At 40.4% G+C, this 17,657-nt stretch overlaps 2 protein-coding genes across 3 annotated transcripts in view; one reads left to right on the top strand and one right to left on the bottom strand.

Annotated features, from left to right (window-relative positions):
• LOC141432154 (endoplasmic reticulum chaperone BiP) overlaps positions 1–3,090 on the bottom strand; it is a 34,691-nt gene extending 31,601 nt beyond the window's left edge. The window contains exon 1 of one of the 2 annotated variants that reach the window (XM_074093735.1): positions 2,778–3,090. In XM_074093735.1, coding sequence (XP_073949836.1) covers positions 2,778–2,905 — 128 coding nt within the window. In that variant the 5' untranslated portion in view covers positions 2,906–3,090. The remainder of the gene's footprint in view (positions 1–2,777) is intronic. The other variant, XM_074093817.1, reaches the window with a different exon arrangement.
• A 637-nt stretch (positions 3,091–3,727) lies between these two features.
• Positions 3,728–17,657, top strand: part of LOC141440549 (uncharacterized) — a 47,875-nt gene continuing 33,945 nt past the window's right edge. The window contains exons 1-4 of the mRNA XM_074105096.1: positions 3,728–4,051; positions 7,798–10,136; positions 11,670–11,866; positions 14,814–14,855. Of these exons, the coding sequence (XP_073961197.1) occupies positions 3,992–4,051; positions 7,798–10,136; positions 11,670–11,866; positions 14,814–14,855 (2,638 nt within the window). The 5' untranslated portion in view covers positions 3,728–3,991. The remainder of the gene's footprint in view (positions 4,052–7,797; positions 10,137–11,669; positions 11,867–14,813; positions 14,856–17,657) is intronic.

The raw sequence follows: 17,657 nt of genomic DNA, 5'->3' as shown, positions 1-17,657 counted from the left end.
TTGGATTGGATGAGATAGCTGAACATCTGGAATAAAACATAGGCTACTTTTTATCCCGATATTCTCACGGGATAGGGTTAAAATCTCGAAATATCAACCGCTGGGCTTAGAGTCATGAAATTTGATAAGTAGGTAGCTGGACGTTTGAAATAACACATAGGCTACTTTTTATCCCACGGGATAGGGATAAAATCTTGAACTAATTACCGCTGGGCTTAGAGCCCTGAAATTTGGTATGTAGATAGCTGAACATCCTTTCCTTACTATTATAAAGGGGAAAGTGAGTTTGTTTGTTTGTTTGTTTGTTACGCTTTCACGCCGTAACTACTGCACCGATTCCTATGAAATTTTGCATACGTCATACTAGAGGTCCAGAATAAATAATAGGATATTTTTTATCCCGAAAAAAATTGCCATTCCCAAGGGATGACCAAAAGTTTGTTTTTGTATTCTAACCGCTGAGCTGACTCTCTACATAGACTATGAATGCACATTACACAAAACGTTTTTTTAATAATGTGTTAAAAAGCATGCTTGCTTGCTTGCTGCACCATTTCTTGCAACATTCCTTACATAGTTACATGCTTGCATGCTTGCTTGCACGCTTGCTTGCACGCTTGCTTGCACGCTTGCTTGCATGCTTGAATGCATGTTTGCTTGCATGCTTGCTTGCATGCTTGCTTGCATGCTTGCTTGCATGCTTGAATGCATGCTTGCTTGCATGCTCGAATGCATGCTTACTACTAGCACTATTTCTTGCAAAATTACATGCTTGCTTGCATGCTTGAATGCAGCTTTGAATGCATGCTTGCTTGCACTATTCCTTGCATAACTACATGCTTCCTTACATGCTTACTTGCATGCTTGCTTGCATGCTGACTTGCATGCTTACTTGCACGCTTGCTTGCACTATTCCTTGCATAACTACATGCTTACTTGCATGCTTGCTTGCATGCTGACTTGCATGCTTACTTACACGCTTGCTTGCATGCTTGCTTGCATGCTTGCTTGCATGCTTGCTTGCATGCTTGCTTGCATGCTTGCTTGCATGCTTGCTTGCATGCTTGCTTGCATGCTTGCTTGCATGCTTGCTTGCATGCTTGCTTGCATGCTTGCTTGCATGCTTGAATGCATGGTTGCTTGCATGCTCGAATGCATGTTTACTACTAGCACTATTTCTTGCAAAATTACATGCTTGCTTGCATGCTTGAATGCAGCTTTGAATGCATGCTTGCTTGCATGCTCGAATTCATACTTGCTTGCACTATTCCTTGCATAACTACATGCTTACTTGCATGCTTGCTTGCATGCTTGCTCGCATGCTTGCTTGCATGCATGCTTGCTTGCTTTCATGCTTGAATGCAGATTTGAATGCATGCTTGCTTGCACCAGAGCTTGCAACATTCCTTACATAATTACATGCTTGCATGCTTGCTTGCACGCTTGCTTGCACGCTTGCTTGCACGCTTGCTTGCACGCTTGCTTGCATGCTTGAATGCATGTTTGCTTGCATGCTTGCTTGCATGCTTGCTTGCATGCTTGAATGCATGCTTGCTTGCATGCTCGAATGCATGCTTACTACTAGCACTATTTCTTGCAAAATTACATGCTTGCTTGCATGCTTGAATGCAGCTTTGAATGCATGCTTGCTTGCACTATTCCTTGCATAACTACATGCTTCCTTGATTGCTTGCTTCTTTGAAATGTTAATGGTTAACGCGAGCGAAGCCGCGGGTAAAAGCTAGTTGGAAATAAAGCTACAGTGTCAACAAAAATATAAAGTCTCACTGTACCTCACAAAAATAACACATTTAACACTCAACTCATACATGGCACGTATTAGTTAAAATTTCGAGTACCAGTTTGCCGAATATTAGGCCGAATACGAATATTCGGTAAATCTGCCGAATACCGAATATAAAACAAATATTCAGCCCATCCCTAATCAAAATTACATCTCAGTTGGGGGTAGACTAGACTTTAAGCTTTTATAACTCTAGTATTATTTCAAGTATGTTTAACTGTTACAGGAATAGAACAAAAATATTTTTTTGGTAAAAATTAAATTTTTAATACAATTTTTTTTCCTGACTGTACTTTTTGTTGACTGTACTTGCATTGAAATGAAATGAAATGGTTTATTTGCTAGATTTCACCCAAACTACATTTATAATTATTATATAAGGCCATTGGAGCTAAGCCCTTCCGCCAATATACAATAGTCAGTTAGGTGTAACTACACAGGAAAATTAATATTTCTGGTATATTGAAAAGAATAACAAGTAAAGAAAATATGTATAGCGTGGCTCTGTGAAATTCCTCCCTTTAGGGTTTAGGGTGAAGCCAGACAAGTGTAATTTTTTGAGTTGTGAGTTGCGTATTTTCGGTTGCTTATTTTGTCGCGTATTTTCGGTCGTAATTTCTGCTGCATGCGGTTTTATACAAAAATCCAGTATGTGCGAGGTATAAAACCGAATGCAATAGAAATTACGCGACCGAAAATACGCGGCTCACGACTCAAAAAAATTACGCTCATCTGGCTTCACCCTTATGCCTGATAATACAAATTGACAGGCTACTACTAAAGCTTACTAAGGCTACATACTTACATGCTACTTTTAAGTGTTTACATAATGCATTATCGGTTTACATTAGCATGAATTTATTATTAGGTATTAAAAAAATCTACTCATTGAGATTATGTTATCAAAAGGTCAATGGCAATTTTTATTTTTCTGGAAGTTTTCTTGGTTTAAAAGTTTGTAAAATTAACTTACAGCAAGAAAATCGGGTACATAATATTATGGGGCTCGATGCTGGTGTCTGGTTCCTGAAGTTTTCGTAATGTGGAATGAAAATATCCTCCTTGCAAAACATGGTCGCGGCTCACGAAGAGATCACTCATTTTGACTATTTTAATTAGAAAGTATAGAAAAATTAAGATTTTTGAAGCAAAGAATTGGTTGTTGACGTAAGTAGTGACGTGTCTAGATTTATAAAATTGGTAATTAAATAAAAATAATGTAATTCCAATTACGTGAACATGACGCGAATATCAAGGAATGAGTTGACGTTGACGTCCGATCTCGCTCTGATAATTGAAATGTCAGTGAAGTTATGAGGAAAAGTTCGCCATTCAAACCGATTATTCCATTAGCGGAAGCGGGAATCGATTAGTGTTTTTAAAGATTAACTTCATAATAACGATTTCAAATAAGAAAAATTATTAAAATTATTAGTTTCGTATCGCAATAATCTTTATTTGTAAATGTAAAGTAACACAGCTCATTTCTCTTCTTTATTTATCATGCATGAATTCTCTTAATGAGTAGCCAGCTTTATACCTCTAGCTCAGATTGTTCGGGTAACTTTAAAGTGTTCCGAGCCATCTACTGCTGTAAGCAGGTAGCGTGCACTTTTAAAAATATGAGTTTCGTATCGCAATAATCTTTATTTGTAAATGTAAAGTAACACAGCTCATTTCTCTTCTTTATTTATCATGCATGAATTCTCTTAATGAGTAGCCAGCTTTATAGCTCTAGCTCAGATTGTTCGGGTAACTTTAAAGTGTTCGAGCCATCTACTCTGTAGGTTGCAAATTTTAAAAATATGAGCAGTAAATCAAAAATGTAATTTTGCTATTTTTGCTTAATTACAACATTAAAATTCTATCCACGTTTCCGCATACGGTTTGGCAGCCGAGTCGAAGAACGAACATGGCTACACTGCCAACAGGGCACCTTCGCTTCGATCGATGGACTACTGTCAACAATGTACCTTTCTTCTAAAATAATTATGAAATAGTTCGACATAAGACTCCAAATACAGCAAGATCATACTAATTACTACAATTTATGTTATACACCAGCATTTCGAAATCGCAAGTGAAAGGTGGTCCAGTAGTGAAAGTGTTGTGTCGTGTCGGTGACTCGGCTGTTTGCTGCAGCATATGCGTACGGATTCCTCGCGAATGTTACGTAATTAAAGCGCCATGTCTTGGGTGAAGAAGCCGGGAGGGCCGCCGCCAGAGCAGCAGGCCTTCGCCCCCCAGGTAAACAGCTCTATCTACGCACTGACGTGGACCTGCCCGTATCATCGCTTGGAAAACAAATTTGTTATGGCTACAGATAAGCGGAAATATGGACGCGTTGGTCCCTCGAGCAGTGTTTTTATTCGTTTTGACTTGCTTTCAATCGTTCTTACAGTAAGACAGTAATATTTTCTAGAATGTTGTAGTCCCTTTCACTTTGCACTGGCCTGATAAAGATGGAAGATGGATACTTTTAATGTCTTATGGACTTGCCTACAGAGCTGATGTTTTTTTCGTCTTTTGAGACAGGCTCAGGAATGACCCATGCAGTGTTGTCATTTGACCACACCAAATTACCTAATTATTGCCTGCAACATTTTTTTTTGCTTAATTTGTTTTGGGCCATGAGATCAAAGCCTTTCAGACTGCCACCATTTAAGTTCTAACATAGTCTTGATTGCTGAATTTTATTAATTTTACTCTTAATGAGATTGCAGCTCTGTTTGCTTCCAAATGTGTATTTTATTTTTTGTTGATGAACTCCCACTTCATATGTATTCAATTCTTGACCATTCTTATTACAGAACATTGACGGTTGAAAGGAGAAATTGACTAAGCTATTTTTTTTAATGTGTGAGATATGAATGTTCAGAATCAGTATATTTTTCTCTGTTGTTTGAGGTATGTCTCAAAATTTGAACAAAAATGTTGCATAGTCAATTTCTCCTTTCAACCGACAACATATACCTTTCAGTTGACTTTTTTGTCATATGCTTACTTACATTGTGTGTGAGCCTCTTTGTGGTATATTATCCCATAACTAGTTCTTTCTAATATATTTAAAAGCAAATTGTAACCCTCCTTCTGACAGTTGAGTAAACATTTATGGATTCTTGCTCGTTTGCCATCCAGCCGAATAAAAAAAAAAAAAAAAAAATCTATTCTAAAAAGATTGGAAAAACAGTAATGGGTGTCAGTCATAACATATGTGCCATAACTAAATTGCAATGTAACCGAAATCTTATCAAAACTGAAAATTATAAGTTCAGTTTCATTACATAGCAATTTTTGTGGTCCAATTTTTTGATATTCATAATAATACCAGTGACATTGCAATATGGTATAGTTCACAGAAGCTTTTATATATATATATCTTGACATGTTCACAACTAAATGAAATACAAAAAAAAATATATAAATCTCGCTAATAATTATTGATCCACTTTAAATTCAACTCAATGATCTGGTCCCATCAAAAATGCTTGTGTTATACAGACAAAACTGTTTATAGTGACATCACTTATAACAACATATTGTAACAGCACTGGTTATAATGTCTAACCATGTTTAACCTTTCATATGCTGAATGTATAAAAGACCTTCCATCTAGCCTTCGTTTTAAATATTAAATAATATAGATTAAGAGCCTAGCCTAGCCTAGATAGTCTTAAATTTTTGATGCATCTGGGACAAAGCATATGAAAGGTACACAATCAAAATTTTTTGTCTCATCATCATCATCAGCCTACCAGGCCTCCCCCAATGAGCGCCATTGCACCCTGTCCTCGGCTAGACGCATCCAGCTTCTACCAGCAGCTTTTCACAGATATATGCACAAAATTTCATCAATCAGCTAAGTGTTGATGAGAAGCAGCAGGGCTACTAAGAAATTCGAAAATCGAAGTTTGTGTAGTTTCGTTTCTCTGACGCTTATACTATTTAATATGAGTGAGAGGGACAGTACAATAAGAACTTCGATTTTCAAATTTCGGAGTACTCTGGGATGAACAGTGAATTTTTTAGTATCATTTCATATCAGAATAGATAAAGATACAGATAATACTCAAGTATCTATTGAGTAATTTGAACTCTGAAATCTCTTTATCTGATTTTGATTGTGATAAGTGAGATGTTGTGTAGATCTTAGGAGAATTGACTAAAGAGTGAAAATGTCAATTTAACACACTGTACCATGTCATGACTGTTATAGGGATGTGTCAGGAACGTAATGTCAAGCGCATACATGACACGCGATGGCAAGGGTTGGTTAAGAAACATTCTAATACTTTTCAATACAAGGAATAAATTTTTGTCTGACACATTGCTATTAGGGTCATGGTATGATATGATGTAATGGGTAGAGACCTTTATAAAGAAAAGAAAGAAAGAAAAAACATTTATTCATGATAGATACATAAACAACAGGCATACGAGATAACAATGCAAGCAAACAACTATCATGAAACGGATCCATCTCAGCTTATCTGATCTTCCGCTGGTCTTCCGGTGGGACCGTGAAGTCGTCATTTGCAACCTGCGCGTACGGACCTTGTCTAATTGTGAATGCGAACATTTTATGCTCAGCTCAGCGCTACCAACACAAGGGTGTTTAACTCAATAGGTCCAGGCTTACTGATATAATTTAATGATGTCGCATATTACATCAATGTTATCAAAGTGATGTCTCCGTGAGCTGTAGACCTCACAAAATGGGAGAAATATGTTTCTCTTTAGGATTTTAATATACACCTTGTTGTCCCCTAAAATGTTTTTTAATGTTCTGTATGGCTCTGATTGCGTTAGTATTTCTTTCTCTGTCTGATGTCAAATTTCAAACATTTATAGCTCTGGCTCTGTTATATATATGTAAAGGGGTTAATAATTGATTTTTAGTTTGATAAGATGAATTGTCAAAGTGTGGTTTATAAAATAAATAAGAAATAGTCAAATATTGTTGCTGAGTTGCGAAAATTAAAGTAGGCAAAATACATGTTTCATAGAGCACTGAAATCAATGCTACTTGATTGCAAAGTAAACAAATATTGCACTGCTCTTCAAAAAGTCGTATCTAGTTAGTAATTTCATACTGAGATACGAGCTTTGTTGTAAGATAATGTTACCCGACGATATGTGTTCAATTCTTCGTCTATTGTAGCTGCCAATAAGAAATAAATATAAAAATGAATCCCTATTTCCCTTGGTCACGGCATCACGCGTGAACGGCTGAACCGATTTCGCTAATTCTTTTATTGTTGCGTTTGCTATTATCAGGAGAAGATTCATATAAAAGATTTAGAAAATTAAAAAAAAAACTACACCAGGGACGAAGCCGCCGGCACCAGCTATAGTAAGAAATAAAATGTGTGTGTTCAGTGTGTTGGTTGAAATACAAGTTTTATAGTGAGTGCATACAAACAATTTAGACCCTATTTATTAGTTTAAAAAGCAAATGTTGTAACATCAGAAGCAAGTTATTTAGACTTAATGGTATCTAACCAAAAATAATGTTTCCCAATAGCTGTTAATTATGTTTAATGTACAAGTATATTAAATGTATGTTATTGAATTGATCTTAAAGTGTGAAGGTAAACCCACAGGGGTCTTAATGGTTTGGGTATTTTTTGCAAGTAGCAAAAGCAAATTAGCATTTGCGAATGTTTAAAGTTGTTCATTATGCGACTGCGCATGCCCTGAGCGTAATTTTTTGCTACCTATTTGTTTAGTTTAGTAAATAGAAATAAGTATAACGTTTAAACCATCCTTAAAAAGCGATTACTTGGAATTTATACAGCCTGAGTATTCAAATATGTTGCTTTCACTCTCTGTCTGTCTTAAACCTGTAAAGCTAAATTTCTTTGCATTTGTACCCACAACGTCTGACGGATCCCATCTTATTTACCCCTCATAGACTACAGTTTCACCCCTTTTTTGTACAAATACCAGCCAGTCCGTAACCAACAATTTAATCCTCTATATTTCCTTCGCAGCAATACAACAATCAGCCGCAACAGAGCATGTATCCCAACTACGCGGGTGCGCCGCCGGCGATGTGGCCCCAGCAGCCGCAACAACAGCAGTTCAAGCCCAACTACCCTCCCTATCAGCAGGAGTACGCACCCAACGCTAATCAACACTACCAGCAACAGTACAACCAATCCTACCAGTACGCCCAGCCCGGGTACCAACAGTACTACAGCCAACCCCAGCCCAATCCAGGCCAGAACCCTGACAACTGGGACAACTGGGACTGGGGATGGGAGGAGTCCGCCAAACAGGCTCAACTAGCGGCACAAAACGCCGCCCCTCAACAGTTCAACAACGCCAACGTCATCGAAGAAAGCTTCGCCTCCACTGACACATGGAACTGGTCGATGGAGGACAAAAAGGATGCGGAGAAAAGTGCGGTCATGGAAAACAAACCTGAACCCCCTACCCGGCCGCCTCAAGTCGAAGAAGTCAAACTGAGCGACAAGGACACCGTGAAAGAACGCGCCCCGAATCTGGCGCTAGGAAAACGCTTTCACACCGACAACCTGACCCCTCAGTGGTCTATAGAGTCCCAGATGTCCCAGGAGTCCAGTGAGGGCATGCACACTCACTCAGAGAGCACATTCCGTAGCGAGACCCAATCCAGGAATTCCACTAAAAGCAGCCCTGGCATCACCACGGACGCCACCAGCTTCAACTTCCCCCACGACGAGGCGCTGCCGCCCATCGACTGGCCGACGCCCACGGCCGAAGAGGCGCAGCAGATGGAGCGCCGCAAAAGCCACGACGATCTCACTTCTTCCTTGCAAGAACTGAGCATCGCGAACGATGAACCTCCCTCGCAGGAGAGAAACTCGAACGCACACGACGAAGCTTCGCCATCCCAGTCGCCTTCGCAACCGGCAATGCCGCCGGCGCCGCCCGTGACCGCAGCCACCCTGCCACCCGCGGCCGTCCTCCCCCCACCATCAAACTTCCCTCCATCAAACCAAAACCCCTTCAAGAATACGGGCTCTTTCTCCCACAAGGGCACCTCCAACCAGCCGTTCTCTGGCATGCCGGGTCTGACATCCCCTGCCGCCGTCAACAAAGTTCAGCACAGGCCGCCGGTAGGCTTCGGTGCCAACTTGGAAACGACACCTGACAATTCAGAACGCCCCGATCAGCCTCAAGTCGCGTTCCGACCAATTCAGGTCACGCAGCAAGTCCCTGATAACCTAGAAGTTGCTCCGCAGAACGATAGGAACGAGTACCTACAAACGGCGCATCTGTCTACAGGGGATTATGGGGAGAACACGGATTTCAGCAGGACCATGCCGCCGCCGCCCGGGCTTCGCCGGATGGTGGTCGGACAGCAGGAAACCGAGTACGGGCAGACGAGCGCTGATGAGCCCCCGCCCGGGCTCGCGCGTATGGTTCCCGGACAACCCACAGAGGCAGACAACACTTACAACCAGCCCAGCGACAACTACATGGACAGACATATAGATGGACAGCCCACAGAGGACAACTCCCGCCCGTACAGACAAGCTGATGGTCAACAGACGCCTGACAACTACACGCAGCCAGCGCAGAACAGGACCGAACGACGCCCCGTCGGCTTGGACAGAATGGTACCCGGAGAACCGAGCAACGACGAATATTCGCAGTACCAAGCCGGGTACTCCAACGAGCAAAGAGTGGTCACTGGCGTGGACCACGATTATCCGAACGCCGGGCCAACTGATATCAGGGAGCAGAACGTTGACGGCTCGGACTACACCGAAACTACGCCTAGGAATCCGTTCGGAAACGTCCGCGGCAGCTCCAACGACGTGTCCTCGGAATACAACGGTCCACCCGAAGAACAGCAACGGGAGATCATGATGGAAGGCGAGAACCTTCAGGATCTGAGCGCGATCGCGCCTGCAGACATGACATTCACGAGAGAGCAGGCTTTGGACGGTGCCGACATGAACACTTCCGACATTGCGAACGAGCGGAAGACGGATCTATCGGAAAACGACCACCCCGTCAGCAGTTCTAGAAGGCAGTCGATAAACCGCGGCACGTCTGGCGAAGAATCCGAAAGGGATCGATATAAGTCATCCCCTAGAAGAGATAGGGACAAGCACAAGAGTTCCCGCGACAAAGACAGGGACAGGGATCGCGACGGGAGGTATTCGAGGGATTCTCGGGGGAAGTACGAGTCGGAGCGGAGGGTGCGGCGCGAGGACAAGGAGCGGAGGCGCGATGGCGGGGACAGCCCCGAGGCGCGGAGGCACCGCCGCGGCACGAGGAGCCGCCGGTACGAGACCGAAGACACCGACTACTACAGCGACCGGGAGAGAGATCGCAGGTAACTGTAAAACTATAGTGCTACCGAACCGACTGAATTGTGACCCACTGTGGAACCTTTTCGTGGAAAAAGTCTTCTTCTTCTCTTTTAAAATATGGCTTTTTCTGTCCTAATTAATAGGACAATTTCGCCAGTGTCAAGATAAACTCTCTTTGACAGGGACATTGTACGGTGATTGTAGTTTTTGCAACTTGATAGTAAAATTCCAGAAACCACGCGGAGACAACTTGCGCATTCAAAAATGTCAGACACGAGAGCATTATAGAATTTTGTGATCACTGTTCACTGTTAAGGTTAATCGCCGCATAAAACACTATCAAAATTATACTTAAACTAGCCAAAGAAACAGAAATAGCAAAATTAGATATTGTCTACCTACATCCGCCATGAATCCGTGGAAAGTCATAGTGACATTGCATCGCTTGACAAGAGGGTTTATTGTGACACTTAAGTACTGGATGAGTTCTGCGGTGGCTCAGGAATGGAATGGTTGTACACTAGTTTTTGTGTTGTACACCCGCGTGTTTATCGTTACTACATCATGTATTTTTTTACTAAATAAAAAAAATGTCATGATCAGTAATGGCGATAGACTATAAAGAGCTCGCGTTGTCATGACGTTTTGTTTACGGTTTGTGCTAGTGTCGCCCTCCTGCGCGGAGTTTTGCGTAATATTCCCTATTGGCGCGAGTTTTTATATGCAACGTTAATGAAACTCATAATGTAATTTTTCATCACACTTGCTCGTAAACAGTGTCAAAACATGAAGGCTACCTTGGTTGCAACCCCCCAAATAAAACCCTCGACCTTAATGTGCTTGTCATGAAACCCGTGGTCGGTAAATGAGTCATTGCCCGTACTGATGGAGCTGCGCGCGCAGCAGCAGGACCACATGTACACGCGGCCTAGGCACATGCTGAGGGAGGGGGAGGGGGAGGGCGGCGCTGCCACAGAATAAGTAATAGTACAGCGCTGCCAAGAGCGCAGCCTGAAGGTATCGCCAATATTTGGAAGATTTATATTTTTTCTTTTAGAAATAATAAATAAAATGTGATAAAAACATTGTATGTCGCACGGGCGGTACTAGAATTACGAACATCGACTCATTAAAGCCCTCAGTCTTCGACTTCGGGCTTCTAATAGACTCTCGTTCGTAATTCCTTATTTACCGCCCTTAAGACACAATGTACTATTATCTACACCCATATAGTAAATCCTCAATTATGCGTTCAAAAACCATATGACCAGCATTACGACATTGGATTCTATTATGAACACGGCTGTATCGTACATCATTACAGCACCTTGGGGGCGCCGCAGGAGGAGGAGGGGAGCAGCCTAAGGTATAAAACATACCTAAACTTGGAAGATTCAGTACACAATACGAAATCCTTAGGAAAATATTATTTGTTTTTTTCGTAATGGCTACGGAACCCTATCCTGGGCGTGTACGACACGCTCTTGGCCGTTTTTTTTTGTGTAGGTATCTCGAATGTTTTTTTTTTTCTCATTTTAATTTTTTCATATCCGCAGACGCTACCGCGAAGGCTCGTACGGCAAGCCGCCGCGGCCGGACGACTACCGCCGGCACGACGACCGGCGCCGGCACAACGCCGGCGAGCGCGAGCGCCGCATTGAAGAGGAAGAGCGCCGGCGCTACGGACGGTACCGGGACATCGACCCCACCAGGAAGTACGGCAGTCTGCGCCGCGAGGACGACGGCAGGAGAGGTTAGTGTTATTTTTTTATTCCCCTTAATGGCGGCCATATATGGCTTGGGCCAATGTCAGTTAAATTAAAGATAAATATATTCTTCTTATTCACGTTGTACGGTGATTGTAGTTTTTGCAACTTGCGCATTAAAAAATGTCAGACACGAGAGCAATATAGAATTTTGTGATCACTGTTCACTGTTAAGGTTAATCGCCGCATAAAACACTATCAAAATTATACTTCAACTAGCCAAAGAAGCAGAAATACCAAAATACGGTATTTGACAACTTCTGATTTTGCCATATCTTAATATTATTATGAAAATATAGATAAACAAATAGTGTTTAGCGAAGAGAAAATTTAAACCGGTTGAAAATTGGATTTATAGTGATTTTTTGAAAAATCTATATACCTGTCTCTTTCTCAAACGCATTTCTCTATGCGGCAAGTATGTCGGTACTGGCGTGTGACGTCACATGCCAGTATGTCTTTCTCTGTCTAATCTTGAATTTCAAACCTTTATAACTTTGTTATTTGTAAAGGTTGCTTAAACATTGTTTTTCTATTCGATAACAGGCATTGTGTAGTTTTAATTTATAAAACATATACAAAATAGTCAAATACCGTATTAGATATCGTATTAGCTCAGTTGTAGAGAGCGGAGCGGTGTCATTACGGAGTCCGTTAACACGCAATGGTAAGTTATATAGGACCGTTTCTACAGAGAAAGAGGTGAGCGGAGCGAAAACGGTTTTGATTTGACTGTAATACAAGCCTTATATACATTGGTGTAATGTGTCGTACTTTTACCAGTGCCGGAAGACTATTTGATACTCTAAGCCCCCCCCCCGTCCATTAGCAGCCGTGACCAGCCTTACCTTTAAATGCTAGCAATTTTTTTTTGGTGCTGTTTATGGTGCCCCCCGAGACGTGATGCCCTGTTTGGTTAATTTGCTTATGGGCTAATCCGGCACTGACCTTGAAGCGTCAAAATGGTATAGCCCAGTTTAGAGCTACGATTGCACGATTACGATTGATTAAATTGTACAGTTTGTAGTGCATACTTAATAAACAAATTACATAATAGTTATTGAATATCAGTGGTGGATTAGCTTCGTAGCAAGAGTAGCAAATGCTACGGGCCCCGCGCGTCTAGGGGCCCCGCGGGCCCGCTTCTGGTCGTAATAATGACAGTATAGATAGAAGCATGTTTTTTTTAAATCAATGTGTACAATACTGCCACCACAAAACCAACACGAAACCGCCGTCAAAGAAACAGATGGTACCTATCAAAATTAGCGACTATAGTGTTTTATTGAATACTATGTATAAAGTTGAAGCAAATCAAGGGCCCCATGATAATATTTGCTGCAGGCCCCGCGCTGGCTTAATTCGGCTGTTGAATATACATAAAACAATTTACAAAGACATGTAATTTTCACATGATTGTGACGGCAGGAGAGGTTGTTAGAGCCGTCCATTTGTCTGAGTTGGCGTGCCGTGAGTGCCGTCACGCGTCAGAACGAAATAGCCCAGTTTACGGCGAAGCAGCAGGGCTACTACGGAACTCGAAACTCGAAGTTCGTGTCGTGCTTTCCCTCTCGCTCTCGTATTAAATAGTACAAGTGTCAGAGGGACCGCACGTTACGAATAAGAGCAAAAATCAAACGTCAATAACTTGGAATTTTAAATTTTATCGACTTTTCTAGCTACTTATCGATAAGTTTAATCTCTTTCTATAATCTACTTCTATATTTATATAAAAGTCAGTAAGTAATTACTTACTCACTTTTAATATTAACCTCTTAATAATGCAATACAGTAAAGTTATGTAGTTTTTGAAATTATGATTTGATGTTGTCTTTTATTTAAATTTCATTCTTTATTTATTGCTGTTAATTATTATTAACGATATGAAGTTAGTCAATTTTATTTGTATATATTGTTTTCTTACATTATATCGTATTTTTGCTTAAATGTGGACTATTTTTGTTAGTAAATAAATAAAGATACGCTTCGTAAATATATATAACTTATCGATAGTCGGTAAAATTCAACGTTCCAATCCAACTCTACCGACGTTTGATTTTTGCCATGAGAATTCCGCCTCTCTGGTTATTTAATCATCATCGTTATCAGTCGGAAGATGAGTACGCAGTCTTATTCGGGTTCCTTCGTCAGTACCACTATTTCCGTTGAATAAATTACAGCGAATAATCTTTTTATATTGACAAAGTAATCTTGTCTATGTAATCAGCGCTAAGCGTAATTGTGACTTGAATATATGTATTTGTATGTCCAGTCAAAATCAAAGATATCGTTACACTTTACCACCTTGTGGCTGTCACAACATGTTTGAACTTTTGTATAGAATTGTCAGATAGCATACAGTGACAAGGTACTAAAATGTAAATATATCTTTGACCTCGTCTGTACAAGGAATTATAGTTTTTATAATTTATTCATACGCTTTTTATGCTTAACTATATATTGTTTATATGATATTATTACGTTTAATACATATTGTATGTCATGTTTTTCTTTATATTACGATATATTTTGATAACGCACGCTACACTACATACTATCTAAAAACCGGCAAAGTGCGAGTTGGACTCGCGCACCGAGGGTTCCACGCAAATCAATAGGTATCTATGAATATCCAGTATTATCAAGTTAATCGTTAAATAACATTGTAAATCTGTTTATTTAAAAATAATATACCTCGTTAAGTATCTTGCCGGGTTCTTCAAAACCGAGGTTTTTCCGAACTGGTGTGGTAGATTTTTTTTGTCCATTAGTACCAACAACTCAAGGAGGGTTGCCGAGCTGGTGCCGGCCTTTAAAGAAAGTCCGGAAACTTTGGTGAAGGAAGTTGATTCCACAATTTCACTGTACATGGATTTTTCTACATTCTGAAGTTGAACGAATATATTTTGACTTTGAAATTGACTTTGTTTTCAGTCGTGACTTTCTCTGGCGACGTCCGAAGCACTAAAGCGAAAGGTACAATGTTTGTGCGAGTGCGTGCATGGCCGCCAGCTCATTAACACGAGAGGGGTAGCAGTGTACAGTCAGCAACAAAGATATGAATACAGCCAAAGTGCAAAAAATATGTATACACTACCTTAATGTTCAGGCAATAAAGTCCTGTATAAATATTTTGGCATTTCAAACGTATGCATATTTTTGTTGCTGACTGTACAACAAAGTGTCTAAATTATTTATTGAACCAGGCTTTATTTTAAGGGCTTTATCACACTTGAGAGTTACGAGCGTGTTATATACAGGGTGTCTCTGACCATGGTGCTTTAAATTCAAGGATCGATTCTACTCGCAGAACTAAGCTACTTTTGTTTTGTAACATTTTGAAATAACTATAATTTAGATAATTTATTGATCCCCAAAGTTTAATCGTTAAATCAATGTATCGGACATGGCGGTGTTATCAATGTCTCTCGGTACGGGGGCGTTAAATATTTTTTGACAGTTTTTGACATCTCTTAGATAAACAGTTATCAATGTGCAGTCAATTTTGTGTTGAATTGCATACATTGAAAATTACATTTAAGAGCGTTTATACCTGCTGAGCTGGCAACGTGCAATTTTGTTAGTTTTTCTCGATTATTCCATAAAAATTGAATGAAAATTAAAAATGTCGTCTCTTAGAACTGTCCTTAATATATACGTAGATGTGTCTACTGCAATAATTATTCGTGATAGACTTTCATTTTCTTTAAAACCCGTTAATAAACATTTGTTCGTTAGCGAGTAGAATTGAACCTTGGATTTAAAGCCCCTATGGTCAAAGACTCCCTGCACACAAATACCAGTTAAGGCAAACTCGTTGCGTGATCGCCTTCATACAAAATACGCTCGCTACTCGCAAGTGTGATAAGGGCCTAAGACTATAAGTACATACAAATCACACAACTAAATTTTCAATGACACTGAGGCCCTTTTCGCCACCCTTTGATATTATGTGACATATCTGTGATGTCGTCTCTGTTTTTTTGTCGAAATAAATAGAGACGACATCACGTTTGGGGAATAGGCGGCAAGTTGTTTTTCAGATGAGAGATAAAGCTAAATTAAAACTTTGTTGGTTTCTGACGACCTGGTATATATGGCGTATATCACTTGCGATTTATTTTATCGGTTCGTTTGTTGTTTATTTTTTATGTTCATTTATTTAACACGCACAAACACACATACGCATCATATTTATTACATGTAACCACCATACTGTAATTAAAAACCCACTGCCCTTGCGTCAAGTCGGTTTTTTAGATCTAATAAAATTACTGTTGTACAACTTTTCCGTTTGCCTCAAAAATACCTGCTCTGAAATGCGCACATGGTCTTAGACAATAATAAATAGGCTGTTAATTATAAATGCGTCCAATCATAATTAACAGGCATGAGTTTGAAAGAACGTACAATTGCATTTTTGACATCTATGTACAGTCACCAGCATTAATATCTGCCACAGCGGAGCGTGCAAATATATCTGACATGTCCTTCCGGCCCTGGAAATAGAGTAGTATCAGATATTTATCCACGCTTGTTGTGTCATATATTGGTGCTGGTGACTGTACCTTACGGCAGTAGACCGGTTGTTTGGAACAAAACGCGCGGCGCATCAATTATCAATATTACTTTGACACAACCCCTGTCACGGACGCCAACAAACTTGTGAAACCGTCGGGCGACAAGCAAGTCACCAACTACCACTTAAAGTTAAGAGGGATAATCAAACTTATGCATAGAAGCGTAAGGTTAATATTACACCAATCTTTTTTTGCAGTTAGTGACCCTTGCTTTCACCCGACGATGTTCACAAAACCACGCTGTGAACCAATGAGGGCTATCGTTTTTTGTCTCACTAGATGGCGCACTGTTGCGTGAGGTTTTTAAGTATGGCTTTCAAAGTCTGTTATTACGGGCGTGAAAACAAAGTTTAGATTAAAATCATATTTAATACACCTTAAACCGTACCATAAAAATATCGAGCATGCCACAGTGTTGCATAGTCCCCGTTTTGTTCGGAAAAAAGGGAGGACAAAGGTTTCCGAAAGACAAAACTGTCTCAAAACACAGACATTCATTGCCCCGGAACGCATATTTGCCATAATTAATTTCAGATAAAATATTCATAAAGTGATTCTAATTATAAATAAACCCGCGTAGCTCACCCAAAAACTATGAGATTTGACATTTCGGAGACCTCACGCTACACTAGCGCCTCTAGTGGCGAATTCATACGCGATAGCCCTCATTTCGTGCGCTGTTTTGATGTAACAAACGTGCTGTCTATACATAGATGTCGATGAATTGAATGCTTTTATGTCATTAAAACCTTTTCACGGATAGTATTATGATAACGTCTCGGATTAGCGACTGTCGCTTAACTATCGCAAACTGTATGACGGGCGTCGCTTGACACCGTGCGCATTGAGTTTCGTGGTACGAGGCACACAGTTGTTGTCAAACGTGCGGACGCGGCGACTATTATCGCCATTTCGTTCTGGAATGCGCTTCGAGTGTATCGCTTAGGTGTTCGTGTGTTGTTTTCTATTTTTGACCCCCGACGCAAAAAGAAGGGGTGTTATAAGTTTGTCTGTTTGTGGCACCGTAGCTCTTAAACGGGTGGACAGATTTGAATGCGTTTTTTTTTTATTTTAAAGCAGGTTTTCTCGCAATGGTTCTTAGACATGTTTTATCAAAATTTGCCGCCGTTTTTGAGATATTGAACTTTGAAGTGACAGGTTACTTGTTTATATACAGTTTGTAATTGTTTAAAATTAT

Source organism: Choristoneura fumiferana, chromosome Z (assembly GCF_025370935.1).
Source record: "Choristoneura fumiferana chromosome Z, NRCan_CFum_1, whole genome shotgun sequence".
Taxonomy (NCBI): Eukaryota; Metazoa; Arthropoda; class Insecta; order Lepidoptera; family Tortricidae; genus Choristoneura; species Choristoneura fumiferana.
The sequence above is the reverse complement of the archived record's forward strand: the minus strand, read 5'-3'. Positions and strand labels throughout refer to the sequence as shown.